The 19,718-nt window shown below is 44.2% G+C and overlaps 1 protein-coding gene across 1 annotated transcript in view; it reads right to left on the bottom strand.

The window, feature by feature from the left end:
- Positions 1–18,539, bottom strand: part of LOC140694413 (rho GTPase-activating protein 20-like) — a 29,794-nt gene extending 11,255 nt beyond the window's left edge. The window contains exons 1-5 of the mRNA XM_072957672.1: positions 18,389–18,539; positions 14,278–14,344; positions 11,730–11,918; positions 4,469–4,647; positions 2,891–3,052 (exon numbers count right to left, since the gene is read on the bottom strand). Coding sequence (XP_072813773.1) covers positions 2,891–3,052; positions 4,469–4,647; positions 11,730–11,918; positions 14,278–14,344; positions 18,389–18,532 — 741 coding nt within the window. The 5' untranslated portion in view covers positions 18,533–18,539. The remainder of the gene's footprint in view (positions 1–2,890; positions 3,053–4,468; positions 4,648–11,729; positions 11,919–14,277; positions 14,345–18,388) is intronic.
- Between the last annotated feature and the right edge of the window lie 1,179 nt (positions 18,540–19,718).

The following is a 19,718-nucleotide window of genomic DNA, read 5'->3' as shown; positions in this document are numbered from 1 at the left end:
TCATCTGTGCCAGGCACTGTTTCAGGTGCCGGGAACAGGGTAGTAAATAAAACAAAGTCCCTGGTAATTTAGAACTTTAGATTCCAGCAGCATTGGTGACTAATTCCATCCAGAGGTGTCTGCAGTTTCCCCCTGTATTCTTCATAGGAGGGGAGAAGGCATTCCAGGCTATGGCTGGCTCTGGAAGCCTGGGGCAGCACTCTCATCCCTAATGTATATTAAATAACATGTCCCTGGTACATTATCCTTCTCGGCCTTCGAGACTCCTCCTTAGAGCACTTGTGGGGCCAGGTGTGGGTGAAACCAGACTATGACACAAGTAGGATCTGACCAAGGGAGGTTGTTGTTTGACATTTGTTTATAAAAAAGCTTAAAAGTAAACACACTTTGGTCCTGGTCCTATGTTCCTTTCCTTTCTAGGCCAACACCCTCTGTTGCTTTTGGCACGGTCCTAACAAGCCAAGCTTGCGAAGTCTGATCTCCACCTTAGGAAACTTCAGGCAGAGAAAACCCAATTCCATGTCTAAGTGCTGGACCCATGGCTGACCACCCTCTTGCAAGTTTCTGCTTGCAACACAGAGACAGGTGTGCAATGGAGTAATTTTAATTCTTGCTGGAAAATCAAATAGCAGCCTTACATATGTGCCTTACTAAAGGTGACACACAACTTGTGACAGACAACATGTCGTGTTTCTGTGACTAACATGGAAGCCTTGAGCCTCGGTGCTGCAGTCAGCTGATTAGGTGAGCATGTCTCCCACGAGCCTACGAGCTCCTTCAGGGCAGGATCAGACCAGACCCTTGCCTTTCACTTCATACACTCAATGCCAAGCATAGTCGCAGACGTAGCAGGGGTCATTACTGAAATGTTGCTGTATGTCCTATAGCCAAATATTAGTGAGGGACAAGGGAAGGCCAGCTAACTATAGCTGAGGCTCTCAAATAATTTAAAAGCCTCTTCGTGGTCATGTTACCTATTATAAGACAATGTTTTGGAGTGGTTAGTAAGCAGGAAAGTGACTGATTTAAAGTCTGTCTCTGTTCTATTGTATTTTCCAGGAGAGATGTACCTGGATACTCGTGATTCAGATGCATCATCACAAAAGTTACCTTTTTTTGGGGGGAAAGCTATCAAATTTTCATAATTCCTAACTAATATTAGTGCTGCACCTACTTGACAAGTCAGATTCAGAAGAGCCGAAATCAGTTATTTCAAAGTGGGGCAGTGACAATAGCTCTCTTTTTAAACTTCAGTGGAAAACATACTTATGATCTGTCTTGAAGAAAAACATCATTAAATCTTAAAACCTACACTTGAAAGATAATTCGTAACATCGTAATGGACTCTCCACAGCTGGAATAACAAGTTATGAAATAACAACCATCACAGCTGAGAAGGATGTGAAAGCTGGTTCTGAATTAGAATCACCAGTGCCCAGCGCTTGACTCAAAGTCTCCTCCCCTCCAAAGGCAGGGCCCTGGCCATCAGCAGAGCTCCCAGATTAATCTGAGATGAGATTCTTACAGGATTAAAAAGCGAACTTTTCCTCAAACATCTGATGGATCAGAGTTATGCTTTCTCAAGCAATTTTATTCCAATTATAGTTCAGAGTGAAGCTTATATTTAAGCAAAACCAGCCTAAGGGAAAAATTCAGGGAAAACTTAAGTACCACTCCCAAATAGTCTCAAGAACAAGAAACAAAACAAAACTAAAGCTCAATAACTTTTGGCAAAAAGCATTTCCTTTCCTGCCACCACTTGGGAAAAAATTGAGAGTAAAGCACAGTTCCATGATCACAAAGCTTTATTTAATTAGTTGGAACCCATCTAACCAGACTTTCCAATCATTTGGATTATTTTTGCCCTTTGCTTATTCTTGTACAACTACTTTCTCTGCAATGTGAAATGCAGCTTAACTCTTTCACACCCAAAATTCTTTGTTAACAGCCTCAGCAATTTAGTTCAAAATTTTGAGGAGTGTGGTGCTGTGAAGAATAGCAAAATTAGGAAAATCTTCTAAAACATAGCCTTTAACTTCTTAAATTAAGAGATGGGACAAAGCCTAATCATATGGTTAAAAAAAAAAGCAAAGAAAAATCCACCATGCATACACGTCCCTGACATGGGTCTTGCTCAGCTAGCGCACCACACATATCTCTACTGAGCTCCACGACTGAAAGGCAAGTGCAAACCCTGTGTAAAATAGACAAGATGCTCCCCGCTTCCGCCCTCCAGCTCTTCTGAGTGACACTTCATTGTCAAAGTCTGTGGCAGGGATTGTTTTAAGAGCAGACATGGCCCTTTTACCAAGAGACATCTGACTGTTCCTAAATTCATAGAGTACGGTTCTGTGAGCAACTGACTGGGAGCAGGGACACGTAAGAGCCTTCTTCACCACGTTTTCTGGAATTTGGGTTTTATGCTCCAGGCCCTGGGATGCAGGCTGGGGCCCTGTCCCTACCCCTGGCACGGGTGCACACCAAGCCTGCTGAGATACGGCAGCCTGACGCTGGTCTGCAGAAGCCATTGCTGTGGTCAAGAGCGCTGCTGAAAGCTCATTTTGACTTTAGCTTTTGCAAAGACGTGAGACATTTTCAAGAATGGGGGGAGGAAAACATTTTAGAAGAAGTCTAACTCAACTATGGATGTGAGTTAAGTGACCATGGGGCTGGGTTCCAGGTTTTTTTTCCCCCATAAGTAAACCTATTTGCCATAGACATCTTTGCCACAAGAATTTCTGCTACAAATACTTTTATCACATAGCTAATTGGCTGTGAAACTCTAACTATGACGCTTCTTCAAAGACGGGGATAGCGTTATAATGAGGGAGACCAGCTGTCTTCCCCCAGAGCTCCACTGTGGGGGGGACGAAGGGCATGTGTTCCCCACCTTTAAGACAGAGGCTATCACGAAAGCCGATTCACAGTCTAGCTGTACTTCAACTCCGGAATTCAGTTTCTCTCTCAGCTCTCTGCAGGATTTCATGTTGGCCGACTGTCTGAAGATCCCTTTTGTGAGGGGTCCTTTCTGATTAAGGAAGAAAAGCATATCCTATGGGGAAACAAAGGAAACAAAAATCAAAATGGCACTTGACGGAGAAGGAGCCAGAGAACACATCGCTGCCCTCCCCGGCTGCCAGGGGCCGGGGCGGCCCTGCGGGAGGCACTGAAGGGCTGGGGCTGGACAGGCTGCCAGAGGATTAAAGTCACTTTGTGTGTGTGTGTGTGTGTGTGTGTGTGTGTGTGTGTGTGTGTCTAAATCTATTTTCTCCCATTTGTTCTTGCTACATTTCAATACTTGCTTTCATGCGACTGTCCTTTTTCAGCGATCCAATAGTCACTTCAAGGTACCTGTTACCTCATGTCCCTCCTGTCTCACTATTCTTTGCCCACTGTTCTCTAACACGAAATCTTGTCCCCAGACATGGAAATGTTCTTGCCTAACTCATCCTCCACTTGCTTGTCTTTCTTTTCTTGTGACTTTACATTTCATCCTACTTTACACTTCATCCTACTTCCTATATTGACTTCTTTTAAAATCTGGCTCCAAAATCATCACCTCTGGGAAGCCTTCTCTGTCCCATTCCATTACAATCAGTGTTTCATTTTGCTTCCTTTCCAGCTGTGCATCCTATGCTTGCAGAGGAGGAACAAGTGGGTGTCGGAGACATGCAACCCACAGGACCTTAGACCTAGTTACAGCTCAGGCTTGCTGTGTGTGACTTTCAGTAAGCTTGAGGGTTTTTTTGGGGGGGGGAGTGGGGCTTTAATTTGTAAAGTAGGAATGATGGAGATGGTGATGGTGATGATGATGATGGTGACAACTACCCTCTAAATCTGTTGTGAAAGACAAGCGATAAAGTGACTAGACTAGCGTCTGGTACTCACAGACACACAGCAGAGCATGAAGTGCCAGGCATCCGGGACGGTGCCTGAAGGGTACTGGACACTCAAAAAATGCTGCTTGACAGGGTTCATTTACTACCTTCACTGAAGACCATACACACTCAGTGGCTTTCACCTGATCTGTTGTACATACAAAAGGTAACTAAATGCCAGAGGATGTATCTTCATGCCTAAACACTTAGAATACTAATAAAAAGTATGAGGTTTAGTCCTTGCTGCTAAGGTGACTAAAAGAGTCATGTTCTGAACAACACAGGGTTCAAGAAAGGATGTGAGAGGAACGTGTGGGATAAAGTGCATTCTCCGTCCACAGAGCAGACAGACTCTAGTTTATCAGAGCAGGTTCATGCTGCTCCTTCCTGCGCCAGCAGACAAGACCATCTCTCCCCATCACGTCTGCCTTATGATGCTGCAATAGTTTAGTCAAGATTTGTATTCTTTGAAGTAATAGTAAAGGTTCTCAGCCAAAGCCATGTGTGTCCACAATTTTTCCATTTGGGGTAGATTTTCCCTCCGGAGCTCTCCTTTCCTGTTAAGTGTTACAGACCAAAACGAGACTTACCAAGATAGGTTTGGGTAGATTGTCATTCTCACAGATATCTGGCAAAGACACTCCAAAGAGCTGTCCCGGCATCAGAGACGTTGGTGACACGGGCTGGTTGTCCAGGTGGGTGCTCGAGCCTCGCCAGAAGGCCCAGTGAATGATAGATCTTCTTCTTTTAAACGTCTTCTGACCTGAATCTAAGGAAGAAGTGAGATTATTAGCAAAACTAATTTAATTCACTTAATCTTATTTCTATAGTTTCCATTGTATAGTATGCACAGCACCACGGCTCAGTATTTTATAAGGTAAGGAAACATTAAACGCTTGGGTTATTCTCCCCCCCCCCATTTTGGGGACGTCACTGATCTATGTGCTTGAATTCTGGTACCAAATTTTCAAAGGTGAAAGGGCTCCCTGTTTACTGAACTTACAGCACAAAGCATTTCATACCAACACACAGGCCATTTTAAAGAGGAGGCTAAGTGAACAAAAAAGCTGAAGATCAAATTAGACCACAATTCAGTAATGAGAAAAAGAAAGGAAGAAGGAGGAGGAAAAGGAGAGAGAAAGAGAGGGGAAAGGGGAGAAGGAAGAGGAGGAGGAGGAAGAAAAGGGGAGGGAGGAGACCTGGGGGAAGGGGAGGAGGCGTCGCTATGAAGGTGCTCTCTGAGAACAAGAAGGCTCTGCTACCTGATGCCCCACTCTGCTGTGGAGCACAGAGGCAGGAAGCTAATGCTCTGTGCCCCCCCTTTCTCTCCAACTGCAGACTTTTCATGTATCTTTTTGGTTCCTGACTTTAAAAAGTATGTTTAAGGCAGCATGGATGGATGAAAACATGAGTGAGACTCACCCTTGCCACGGTAAAGTTTATAATCTTACAGGGGGACAAGACTGGTGATGGGTGGGTGGGGGAGAGCAAGTATATTAATAAATAAGACATCCTGAGGGAGGAACAAGGCACCAGAGGCGTTCAGAAGAACCATGAAGCACATCTGCCTCCCCGTCAGGAGAGAGGGAGTGGTCCTGCAGGCACCTGCATTGGATGTGAATTTGGAATCAACACGATTTCAACAGGTAGAGGATCCAGCATCATCCCTCATGTCTAGTGAGTAATCAATAAATCATTCTCGAACAGTAATTGAACTGAGCAGACATTTAGGTGAAACAAGACAGCAGGAACAAAACAGGCAGGAGAAAGGTCAGCAGTGAATCATGGTTTTGTGAGATCATAGTTCTAAAACAGTTCTGATGTCATCTGCATCTAATTTTAAGACAAAAATGGATGGATCTGCACAGGATCTGATACCTAAAAAGACAGCTCTTTAGGGTCCTTTTTGACCTTTCTGCCACCTACACCCCCTGGCCTAAACAAATACACACAGGTAACAGCTATAAACTCCAGGCAACACTTAAAGATATAAGAGCCGACCTGAAGACACTAAAGAGTGACCAAAGGAAGGCACAGAGTGGAGGTAACAGTTTGACACCTGGGAGGAAGGGAATGGCATGGCACTGGGTGAGTTTCCCACTTTTACAGCTTCTTCCATGAGCGTAGGACCCCGGGTTGGCAGGGGTGACTAAAACGTGGAGAGAAACCTATCCTCTTGCTGGTTTGAAAAAACTATAGAGAATGGAGATGGAGGTGACCACAGCAGCTGGAGGGTGAAGGGGGAACCCCAGGAAGGAGCAGACAGACTAGTGGGAGCCCCAACCCAAATAATGGCATGAATTCTGCCCAAACCTCTGGCTGACCCCCGAAGCCTGCGTTGCGTGGGGCAGATGCAAAACAGCTCTTGAGGCGAACGGGCCCACAGGTGGTGCCCACATAGATTCTGACTACATTTTTCACCAGGGACAGTGCATGAAACTGGTCATCACACTGTGGCTTTGAGGCCCTGACCCCCAGCCATGCTGCCAGAGATGGTGCATTACCCCCCAGCTCTCTCTGACCACGGGGCATGAAGGGGACAATCTTGGGGGGTGGGGCACCGAGGAGAACATTCGGGGGTTGGGGGACACGAAGGACACTATTCCGGGTGGTGGGGACACCGAAGGAGATGATTCCAGGGGGTGGGAGGGGCACAGTCGGCAGTGCCCAGTGCTCATTTCAAGCAAGTGTTTCATACTGTTTATTTCCTCAGCATACCCAACATAAACCAAATACTAAAAAAGCCACGTCGTGGGAAGATAATCAAATAGGAAACATTTTACTGAACAGCAGCTAGACCATCATCCACCCCTGGCTTCCTCAGGATACAAGAAGTGCATCATAAATGCTCATACACCCAGGTGTAAAGTTCTTTGCTTCAAGAGTCAGGAGCCCAGCTAGACTCCTGCTTCAGATATTTATTTGTGCAAGTTACTTATCCTGCTTCTTCACTTTAACATGAGAACACCACCTACAGCTAACAGCCTCACCGAGAGAATTAAGTAGGATAATGTTTGAAAAGTGTTACTTTGCCCAGGGCATAGGTCCACAGCAGCATTGTACAGAGCTGCCAAGACACCAATCTCCTCCCCAGAAAGAGGACCTCCTCCCCACATCCATTCTCCACTTGTTTAACAGCCTTCTGGAAGTGTGTGGACAGGAAGAAATACCAGAATCTGCTTAACTAAAGCACTTTCTTCCTGTCCTGACATTCCCAACTTGCACCATCTTAAAGAACAGGAAAGAAAGCTGAACCCATTCTTAAATCCAGGAGGGGGTTCCTGTGTGCCAGCAATGCCAATCTGTGCAAATGTTTGTTGGGTATGTATGTTTACATATGATGAGTAGTTCTACTTAGTCTAGTTTCCTCACATTTAATCTGGTTTCATTATTTCTAAAACTATCAGAATTATTTGCTTTTTTTTAGCTTTCATACGCTTCTTAGAAAGAATGCTCTATCATAAAGTTATATACCCAGCTATCCTACGAGTGCAGAGGATAAAGCAGAAATTGAGTCCTGAACTTTATTATAAATACTTTCAGCTGCAGCCATGTCTTTTACTATGTACAACATTCAATTTTAAAGCTCACGTTCCCTCTGGGACTGAGAGAAAAAAAATCTCATTAAAGTTTACTTTCTTGCAGAGCTTTAATACACAGCTCTTACTTTCCAAATGTCAAAGACTGATGAAAAGACATGCAATTGCTATAAAAACTGTAAGGGAGATGTAAATGCAGGGCCGGTGGAGTTCAGGAAGGCTTAGCATCCCAGACAGCCCCGACAAGGTCCAAGCCGGTGTTTCTCCATGCTTCAATTAGGGAGCTGAATATTAAAAAGTATAATTCTCAGAAGTCTGTCCTCATAGATTATTAAAGAATAATCACAACAAAAAACCCTTTAATAAGATTTTAGCAAGATGGTGACATAGGAAGATCCTGATCTCACCTCCTCCCACGCACACACCATATCTACAGCTACCTATGCAACAGTTTCCTCTGGAAAAAAACCTAAAAACTGACAGAGAGACTGTCAAGTTGGGCAAATGAGAGGGAAGTGGCTACAAAAGGCTGAGACAATCTCACCGTAAAACCCATCCCTGGTGCAACAACCTACAGTTGGGAGGGAACTTAAAATCTCCTCAAAACCCAGACCTTCCCCAGAAGGAGTGAAAAGTTTGTACCCCACATAGGTCACCCCAACTTCTAAGGTCTGGCACCTGTGAGACAAACTCCTAAAACATCTCGCTTTGAAGGCCAACAGAGCTCACGCCCAGGAGGTCTGTGGTCCATGGTGGACTGGGGAACAGTTCTTAAAGCCCTTGTGTGCACACTACCCACCCCAGGGCTCAGGGCAGAGGCAGTTCTTTCCAAATCACTGACTTCATCTTAAAGAGACTCATTTCCTAATTTTAAGGCACTGGTCTGAGGGGCAGGGCCGCTGGGATACCCCCCAGAATATAAAATGGGAAAAGGACAGTCTCTTCAAAAGTGATGTGGGTTCATTTCTGGGCTCTCTATTCTGTTCCACTGATCCAGATGTCTGTTCTTGTACCAATACCATGCTGTTTTGATTACTGTAGCTCTGGAGTATTGTCTGAAGTCTGGGAGGGTTACTCCTCCCGCCTCCTTCTTTTTCTTCAGTAATGCTTTGACAATTCAAGGTCTTTTGGGATTCCATATAAAATTTATTATGATTTGTTCTAGTGGAAAAATTGGAGAGCAGTAAGTGAAAAGTGAAGCTGGACCACACCATACAAAAAAAAATTAATTCAAAATGGATCAGACGTGAATATAAGACCTGAAATCATAAAACTCCTAGAAGGAAACATGGGGGTAAATTACTTGACACTGGTCTGAGCAATGATTTTTTTTTTTGCATTTGGCACCAAAAATGAAAAGCAAAGAAAGGAAAAATGCAGGAGTACATCAAACTAAAAAGCTTCTGCACAGCAAAGAAACCCATCAACAAAATGAAAAATCAACCTACTTCAATAAGTTGATGGGAAAAACTATTTGCAAATCACATATCTGATAAGGGGTTGATGTCTAAAATATATAAAGAACTCATATAACTCAACAGCAAAAAAATGAACAACCCAATTAAACATAGGCAGAGGATTTGAAGAGACTTTTTCCAAGAAACATATAAAGATGGCAACCAGGCACATGAAAAGATGCTCAACATCACTAATTCTCAGGGAAATGCAAATCAAAACCACAATGAGATGGAAACTCACACCTGTTAGAATGGCTATTATCAGCAGGACACAAATGACAAGTGTTGGTGAGGATGTGGAGAAAGGGGACCCGCACGCACTGTTGGTGGGAATGCAACTTGGGGCAGCCACTATGGGAAACAGCACGGGGGTTTCTCCAAAAAGTAAATATAGTACAACCATGTGACACAGCAATTCCACTGCTGGGTATTTATCTAAAGAAAACAAAAACACTACTTTGACATTTAATGACATTTAGTGATGAAGTAATGTCAAGCTACTTTCACACTTTTCTCGCCGTCTAAAGTCAAAACAAGAAGCAAGATCTCCATTCCCATAAAAAAAACTGCAGCAGTGATATTTTCTGAGCTCAAACTACATGTCTAGCAGTATTTACCTGCCTCAAGGTAAGTGCAAAGGATATTTCTACATTTGAAAATCCTGTAACTGTGCAATTGACCTGTGCAAAGGGGAATTTCATGTTTCAAAAGTCTTTCACTTCTACCTAACTTTCAAGTGGAAGTGATTAATATGCAATGAAACGACATGCCAAAAGGCAAATATCAAAAGAAGAATCTAACAAAATTCTACAAATATCTCTGAAGAGAGAAACATGCTCAATTAAAATTGTACACTTGTAGCGTTGGTATCTCAGTATTTGGCAGTACCTACTTGTGTGAAAAGGTATTTTCAAAGATGATGAAATACGTAAAACCTAATTACGTATCAGAACACTTTCCAATCAATGGTGACAATTGGAATACTAACTTTGCACTTCAATTAAGCGAAATGTTATTCCCCCAAAACAATCCAATTCCTCTCATTAGTAGATCTGTACCACACAAAATTGTACTCTATTACTATGTATCGAATGTCATCAATAAAAAAAATTTGTTATAATTTGCTTTTCCTCTTGTCATTTAAGTACCTGTGTAATACCGTCAATTCTGTCTCTTGATCTGCAAATTTTACTATCTGGCCCTTTACAGAAAAAGTCTATTGAGCCCTGCTCTAAGTCAGTGGTTTCCAAAGCAGTTGTTCATCAAAATCTTGGGCATTTAAAAAAATACAAAACTGGTTCACTTGTTAAAGTTTTAGTTTCACAGGTAGGTTGCCACCATGGGTCTGTAGTCACTCCATTCCCTTAGCGTGAATCATCTTACAGCTGCAACCAATCTTATCCTAACTTCCAACAGAGAGAAACAGAGGACTAACACACACAGGGTGCCTACAGTTTAATTAAGCAAGCTGTTGACAAAGTTGGGTAAAACTCTTAGGATTCTTGACCCCTGATTGTTTTGGTCAAGTCAGTTAAAATAAATTTATTTTACTGACAAGGGACCCAGAGAAATCATTTTGAACAACATGGGTATAAAGATAGAAGAGTAAAACACCATTTTCCTCAGCTTAGTTATAAAGGCAACATTCCCTTTGTGTCTTCAATGAGTACCAGCAACAGACCTGTCAATAAAAGAATTCATTCAACAAATATTTATTGAGTTCAATTTATATATGCAGACACTGTTTCAGGTGCTGAAAACATAGCAGTGAACAAAACAGACTCAACTCTCTGCCTTCATGGAGCTCACGTTTCAGGGGATGGAAAACTGTAATATCTCCATAACACCCCAAAGATGTGAGTAAACAGCCTTAGAGTTCAAAAACTCACTTTAACTCTGTGGGAGAGAGGAGGACTGGTGCAAATGCAGGGTCAGTTTTTATCACTGGTATTGGCAAGATGGAGGAGTCCTGACCAGTGATTTCAATAAAGTATAAAGTTTGAGGCGAGGTCATCAACCGAAAGAGACAGGGCTGGACATGCATGTGTGTGGAGATGAGCATAAAACAGTGGCCACTGTCCATGGGGTATCCCAGTTTGTTCAGGTTTACAAAAGCAGCTCCAAAAATTCAGCATCAATTTTCAGCTACCCCCCCACCTCACACTTTTTGTTATGATACATATGCTTTTATTTCTATACAATCTTACTTTCAGACTGAGGGTTTAAAGCTCAAACATGGGTTAGGGTAATTAATGATGGTCCTCCTGTGTTGAGCACCACTTTTTATCACTCTGGAGTCTTTATTATGGGGAGGGTAACAGATGGCTATGTTCCCAGGAAATTCAGATTAGCTTAGCAGGCTAAGGAGAGATTTCTGTGGAAATTACCTTCATCTTCCCATGATCATCAGTGCCAGATCCAGGTAGGGCACCAGCGTCTCCTGACACCCATCACTGACGGCCTTCTTTTAATAATGTGATCATTTAGGGGGAACACACAATGCAATGCATTACAGTACAAAGAAGGCATTGAAGCACCTGCCGCACTGACTGGTGCCTTTGACTCTGCAGTGGGCATAAGGTTAAAGGGGGAAGGACAGTGAAGAAAGAACAGACCGTACCACAACCAACCGCTGATTACCCGTCAGTCACTCCTACCGCTGATTTATAAACCCATCTTCTAAAGCTCCATCTTTCCTTTCAAAACACTTAGAAAATTCAAAAGAAAAAAATACCTCATCTGGCTGGAAGTTTGGGTCTTTGCCTGTATAAAGGCAAAGAACTTTGAAAACTTGGTTTTCAGTAAAGAAAGGTTTTGCTAAAAAGAGGCTCTCATGAAAGAGGAAGACAACTCACCACCCAGTTGTTGGGCCACAGCCAGCCGGCTGGGCTTCAAGATGAAGTGGCACTGCTTCTCTTGGGGCAGCTGTTCCATGAGGAAGGGCTCTTGGAGGTTGGAAGGTGTCGGGGAGTCCTTCGACCCCCGCGTCAGGAGTGCCGTGTCTCGAAGGTGACCCATTTCAATCCCATAGGGGAATTCATGTCCTACACAGAGAAAAATCTAAATGTAGACTTTAGGCTGACTGGCACTGTGTCAGTATGAGCATGTGTGCTACAGGATGGAATGTCCTGCAATTTGCTCCTGGGACTTTTGGTATAAAGAATCCTTTTGTTGACTGAGCGATCACCATGCACACTCTTACACTTGGAGACCACTGTGTAATGCAGGTGGCCCACCAAAGTAGTTCTTTTTGGGGGGGGTGGGGGTAGAGAGGAGAAACAAAGAGGAAAAAGTCTTTAAAGAATATCTTGTTTGGGAATGCACAGGTTAGTTTGTGAGTTGCATCATGTTGACTTTTCCTATGTTCACATCTGAGAATACTGAAAGGCATTCTAGTTTCTCCTTTGACACTACCTACCTCTGTAAATCTTCAGCAAATCCCTGACCTCTCTCCGCCTTAAATCCATGATTTAAAATATTTATCCTACCCATCACACAGTATTATAAGGATCAAATAAGTAAAATTCAGTGGTTAATAGTATTTAAATACAAAGGGCAAATAACTATATATTTCAAAGATCACTATTATTACTATTATTCAGTACAAGATATCTGCCTGAAAGAAGACATTTTATACTCTTTATTAGTTATACACAATTAGAGTTACTCAAGGGCTGGCTTGTCTGACTTATGCTTCCCTCCCACCACGCCACTCTGAGGCCGTTTTTCACAGGCAATAGTTAGGAGGAAGACTGCAGGGCATGAGAGACACAAAAACAAGATTCAAAAAGGAATTTTCAAACTAGAAAAACTAAACCCTGGACATCTGACTGCAATATCAGTTTTTGCTCTTTAGTACGCTGAGTAATTTCATTTTCTCAATTCTTAAGTACCATTGTGCTGTAGATTTGTTTACTTTTTAAGTACAGAGAGTAAGGTCTCTTCCATTCCAGACTTATCACTGAATCTAATTCAGTGAACTTTTCCTTTTCATCTCGCATAGGCCTACAGTGTCAATGTTTCATTGATATTAAGTACTACAGCAACTTTCAGGGACAAAGGCAGAAAAATAAAGACTTCTATGACAGCAATAAAACAAAATTGATTTACCAAAATAGCCAGTAGCTAATCCACAACTGAAATTTGCAAGATGCAGTAAAATATACAATGGAGAATTGCTGCTAAGTAACAACCATGTCCCATATGCTATGTGTCTTTTTTAGTGAGTTAAAAATGAAGCTTCATGTTGTTTTAAGCCTGACAGTTACTACCTACATAGTTTTAATTAAATTAATATATTTTATTAAAACAACTATTTTAAGTACTTATTTGACTTTTCATCACAGATTTAATTGTTGCTCATTGACTTTTACACAAATGACAACATTAAGAAATAAACTGGAAATGCAGGGAATTTTGTGCTATGTGCATGATGGCTTGCTTTAAAGCTTGAGAATATACATTTCATAGAAAAGTTTGGATTTAGATTATTCATATCACTTGAGACCTAAATTACACTGTAGTGATCTCACAGGTCAATGAAAGGATTACATGAGATAACTCATGTGATATGCTCTGCATAATGCTAGGCAGATAGCAAGCATTTAAAAATCATTAACAGAAATCATCATCATCATCAGTGTCATCATCTCAAGATTTGCTACAGATGCTGTCCCTTATTTTAATTGTCCTACTTCCATTAACTATACTGAAGGACTTCACTGATCAAGAAATATTTTTGTAGCTAAATGGTTTAAATAAGGTGAGATGTGACCTATTTACCAGTAATTCCTCAAAACAGATGCTGGGAAATTTGGCTGGAGAAATAGCAAAGTAGTTAGTTGGTAAGGTATTACCTATTGCTAAATAAGTCAATAAAGAGTCTTAGGAATCTAAACGGTTTAATTTCATTTTCTTTTTTGATGCCTAGCAAAGATCTGGGTACAGGGCAAGTGTTAAGTACTCACTGATAGATTAAGAGGCATGACTGGATCATAGGAGGTTTTCTATAGAGGCAAACGGTAGGAAAAGGAAAGGAGATTCAAGAACTAAATATGAAAAATAAATATACAGGGAAAATGGAATTCCAGCACATCTTGCTTTCTCTTAGAAAGAAAGTTTTAAAAGGTTTGACAAAATAGTTCTGTTTGTAAAGTGAAAAAAAAAAGAAAGGAAAATTGACATTTCTCTTCCCCTCTACACCACTAGTTGCTTGAATGAAGAGATATCATTTACCTGCACATAGGACATACTTGATATATGTATTTATTAAATGAATAGGTGAATATTACATGGGATTAATTATTTAATAGTATTTAAATTTAGGGCCATATGACCAATTCTCTGAGACATTTAGAACTATAATTAAAACACAATCCATCTTATATTTTCACAGAAACTTACCAATAAGTGGGTATGGTGCCTCTTCTTTGCTAGAATTCGCCCAGAAATGGTACTCTTTCTCAGAGCCCTTGGAGATAAAAGAATTAACAATCATTCTCTCACATTTGGTAACTAAACAAAGACATATTTTTTGGCATTTCTATGTTTTGCAAAAACATAGGGCCAATATAAATGCTTTCATGGTTCATGGGGGTGATATGGTTTTAAAAGGTGGTAATGCTGGTTCCTACAACCCATCTCTCCTCTAACCCCTAACAGAGGATTCAGAAATCTTGCCCTTTTCCCCTAGTGATGATGAGGGATCCATGAACTTCAGTGGAATCAGGCTCTCAGTATTATAAATAGGGTAGCCCACAGAATGTGAGATCACATACATGCCCTTGTGTAAAGTAAACAAACAAACAAACAAACAAAACCAAAAAAAAAAACCCCAAACCCTTCCTGGTTTACTAAAAGATCAATCTATCTTACTTAGAGTCCTGACTTCTGTTAGGTCTCTGCACTACTTAGCAAATACTAGAATTAATCTCCAATGTGCCCCTGCAAAGACAATCTTGTTATCCAGAAAACCACAACACTGCTGTGTCTGTGATGAAAAAGTAAAATCTCAGAGGCTGATTATTAAGTCAGCTGCTCCTGAGTGGAAAGAAAAGACTGACCAAGGGGCTTTGAGGAGACAGGTAGTTGGCACAGTGTACACTGGCTTTATTTTGGGCAAGTCCAGTCCTGGGGACAGAAAGGACAAGAATTCTGTCTAGAGAATAGGCCCAGTTATGGGAAACAATGAAACCGTTCACTAGCAGAATTACAACCCAGTAATACTAAAAATCCTATTTGAAAGAAATAATACCAAATTATACAGACTTTGCTGTATTGTCTAGAAGAGGATAAAGCAAAAATGTTTAAAGTGAAGTCAGAACAGAATGGCAATATTTAATATTCTTGCCTTTATCTTCTGATTAAAAATCATGACCCTGACCTTATAATGAAGGGAATTGGCTAGGAGATCATCCTGCCAAGTCCCCTCCCCTACTTTGTCACTTCCTTTCCTATCCTCTAGTCAAAAATTTTTATTGCAAACAGGAAGAGCAATCTAGTAAAAATCCTTTCTTTTCATGTAGTGTAGTGTACACATTAATAATTCCTTAGAGCAGTATAACCAGAGAGACTCAATTCCTAACTACACACTGAACAGAAATACTTTTGGGGTGATGAGACCGATCACTTACCCAAAAGAAAAGCATAAATAAGAAAATGAGTCATGTCATTAATTAACATCAATTTACGTTTTTAAAAGATCACTCTGGTGCTTCAAAATGGAGACTGGGTCAGGGAAGAGCAAGAGAAAAGGTGTTAGGCATGTTAAGGACTTTCTGCAAAGGTACAAGAGAGATGGTGATGGTTTGGCTTGGACTACAGTGACAACAGTGGAGATGAAGTGGAGAAATTCAAGACATGTTTTGAAGTGATAGTCAACTGGCCTTTCTGATGGTTGCTATAGAGTGAGGAAATGCCAGGAGCTGAAAATGAATCCTAGATTTTTGGCTTGAACCACTGGGACATAGTACTATGAATTACAACAGACATGCACGTTAAGTACAAACAATAAGAGCTAACACCTTTTGAGTGCTTATTATATGTCAATGTTCACTCAATTTCACATTCGATTTTCCCCAAAATCTCGAGGCGTTAGGTACTATTGTTATTTTCATTTTACACATAGGAAACTGAAAGGTTCAGTAGGTCAGTAGGCTAGGACAGAAACAATGTAGAATTGAACCTAGGTCATCACACTCCAAATTTCATCACAGTGTACAAAACCGCATCCTTGGCAACAGTTTCTAGGACCATGAACCACATTCGAGGCACTGGTAACACCACTGAATTCACAGACTCTCAGGATGACTAGCTTGAAAGATCCTACTGCTTTACTGCTTAGCGTGTTCCTTTAAGGCCTATTATTTAAGAGCATCTTATTTTCATAGAGTAAAAGATGTATCTGTCCACTGTGTATGCTTCTCAAAGCACTTGCTGCAGCATTATCTCTTTGATTCCCATTTTACAGATGAGGAAACAAACAAGTTAAGTGATTTTTGTCAAGATTACTGAGACAGTAATAGAGCTAGAACTAAAAGCCAAGTGAACTCATCCCATACAGTGGTCTGGCCAATAAACCTATCTTTAAAAATTCTGACCACTCAGTAAGAAATACATTTTACATCCCTACCCAAAATACATATACGGATGTGAAACAGAGAAAAAGAAGTTACACAAAACAGTCTTTACCCTTACTACCCTGCTAATATTTTCTTTTCTATTTCATTTTTAAATGTTGATTATAACTGGTAATTTAAACAACATTGATCCAAATCCTAGTAATTAACATTACAACCACATAGTAGACTTTTTAGAAATAAATCCCATGACTCACTCGGACTACCAAGCACTAGAATGGTGAGATGAAATCTGAAAAAGATCAGTCTGTTGAGTATTTGGGATACATGAAGATTGCGGTCCATGAGTGTAAATGGCAGTGTTCTCTGAGCTATGCTTTTGTAAATAATCTTTTATTAGTATTACTTTCTATTGCTCTGGGGGTCTGAAATCAAACAGACATGCCTACTAATATTTGAAACAGGCGGAGACGCACTTTTCTGGAAAAAAAAATGTTAAAAGCAAAATGAAACAGTTCTTCAACCTTACTCCTGCTCTATAGGCAGTAAAATGCTGTCAAAAGACCAGACTGGCAACATCCATTTACTTTTTTAAAAAAGGAAAAGGAAAAGACTGGATTGGTAACGAGACAACCCATTATGTTTTATAATGAAGGACAGCATCTTAGGACAATGGCTTAAGATGCAAAGCAACCTATCATTTATTGGACAATACTACTGATACATGAGCAAGCTCCTCTAATGTGTTCTCCCCTCACCAGTATGCCTAATTACCGTTAGTAAAAAAAGGAAGAGATCTGTTCACGAATAGAAATATTTGATTTTTCCCAATTCCTTAAGTTTACAAGAATAAAAATGCTTTAAAATGCTAATTACTGAACATTCAATTACCGTCCCAAATACAGCTCTAACCTAGTGAGTCCCCCCCCCCATCCGTGCATCTCTGAAGGGGACAAGCAACAAGGACAAACCTCAGCCTCAATACATCAAAGGCTGAGCCTGCACTACAGCGATACATCGAGTTCACCGACACCTAGATGGCTTGCTGACATGGTCATGGTCCTTGGGAGCTCACACACACTTCTGAACTTGGCGCACGGACGCACGGATCTCGCCGCTCTTCCACTGACCTGGAGCCCATCTGGATCCTGGTCAGAGGAGTCATGAAAGGCTGTAAGATTCTGACATCAGGGAGCCTCCGCGGTCCCTTAGGGCTCCAAAGATATAAATAAAATGCCTCAAGGCATTTCTTAAGGAAGAGTTAAGTTATCCCTCGAATCCCAACTTGGTTCCACAGAAGCTGGAAGGGCACCACCAGGACACAGAGCAAAAATGGCCAACTAGCAGAAGGTCTTGGGGGAGGGGAGGAGCGAGAGAAGGCAAGGCTAGAAACACCCAAATCAATCACTTGGAGAGAGAGCCAAGCCGCAGAGGCTGCCGCTCGCGGCCGCGTGCACTTGCGGAGGGAACGGTTCCAAGGAAACCTCACCTGATCGTAATGGACACGCCACAGGGCGGCTGTGTTTATTGGCATGGTACGCTGCAAGTTGTGGCCCGCATCCCTCCTCCGAGCTTTGACAGGGATCAAGCGCACTGTCGGCACAACCACACTGACACCCGGCCCCTGCCCAGCCCCGCCGATTCCTGGAGCCAGGACCGAGCGCAGGGCCAAGGCCCTTCACCGCAGCCCTCACGACCCCCCGCTGCAGCTCACCGGCCCCACCCAGCACGGTCTCAGGCTCCTCCATGGCGCTGACCGTTAGCATCCCCAGCGCACCTAGGAGGCTGCCCACCGCCTCGAAGACCCGGAGTCCATCCAGGAGCGCAGTGCGAGGCGCGCACCCACTCCCCGACCCCATCAAATCACGCGGAGCGGCCGCGCCGCGGGGTCCAGGTGAGGGGTTGGGTCCCGCGGGCGATACAGCACGGCCGTCTACCTTACTCAGCGCGGTAGCCGCGCCCAGGCAGACGCCGCCGGCCTGAACGACGTCGGAGCTGACCCGGTCAAGAAGCGGTGATCGCCCGGGGGACTTCGGGCGGGGCGCCGAGAGCCGGCACCAGGAGGGGACCGGAAAAGGCATTGCCCGGCTCCCGGCCCCCGCCCCCGCCGGGGGCGGGAGCGGGGCCGCCGGGGCCGCGGTGGATGGGCTGCCGCGGGGTCCTCTGTGGAGCGAGTGAGACTAGACGCGAAGAGGCCAGGAGGTGCTGGGAGCGCCGCGGGCGTGAGGGCGGGTAAGGAGGGAATGGTCTGGAACAAACGGCACCGAACGCGAGCTTCGAACGTTAAACCCCACGGAGGTGACGGGCGCAGAGGGCGCGCGCCTGGAATGCGGCGGCGGCGGCGGCGGCGGCGGGGGCGGGGTTCCGCTCGGCGTCCTCACCTTCTTGGTGCTGGGGCCGCCCGCGATTCGAGACACTCCTGTCAGGGAAGAGGAGCGCCCCGGCTGCCCCCCTAGCGTCTCCTGTTGGGGGGACATCGCTTCCAGGAAGAAGACTTCCAAGCAAATCCCAGCCCAAGAGGAGGCTACGCAGTCCTGTCCGCGGGACGGCGGCCGGAGTGCCTAGGACTCGCAGCGCAGAGGCGGCTGCAGCGCTCAGGAGGCGCGCGGAGCTCCGGGTCCGGGACGCGCACCTCCCGTCGGGGCCATGCACCGCCGCCCGCCTTCCGGAGCGTGGCTGCAGGCAACTGCGGCGGCGGCCACCCCGCCTCGGGTCCGCCCACCGTGCCAGGCGGCCTGCGCCGGGCCCGCCCCCGGCTGCCCTCCTCTGGCCACGGCCCTCCCTGTGGCGACCCGGCCTGCCGCGCGCCTTTCTAGATACACATTAGGAAACCGGCCACCGACTGACCTTCTCAGTCCGCGATGCCGAGTGGGTCCCGTCCGAAGGGGCTCAGCGGCCGGTGTCACTAACCGGGCCTCTAGCGCGCGGATGCGCGCCACTCCCGACGCGCAGCCCACTCGCCCCCGACCCCATCCCTTCCCGCGCTGCGCCCGCGGGAAAGGCGCCGCGGCAGCCCATGCATCGGCGAGGCCGTGGCGACCTCAGACCGAACAGAGGAGCGCCGGTGATGCCTGTCAGGCTTTCTCCGTGCAGCAGGGGGGGCCTCCGCCCCCCGTCCCGCCCTGCCCCGCCCCGCCCGGGAGGCCCGGGACGGAGTCGCTCGTCACAGAGGGGTTTGGAAGCACCGGCTGACTTCCTGTGCAATCCTGCACGTTAGCCTCCCGGGGGGACCTGCGCTGGCTTCTGCAGCCGCCAGGCCGGGCCGGG

This window comes from Vicugna pacos, unplaced genomic scaffold (assembly GCF_048564905.1).
Source record: "Vicugna pacos unplaced genomic scaffold, VicPac4 scaffold_21, whole genome shotgun sequence".
In the NCBI taxonomy this organism is placed as follows: domain Eukaryota; kingdom Metazoa; phylum Chordata; class Mammalia; order Artiodactyla; family Camelidae; genus Vicugna; species Vicugna pacos.
This window is presented reverse-complemented; position numbering and strand designations above follow the sequence as displayed.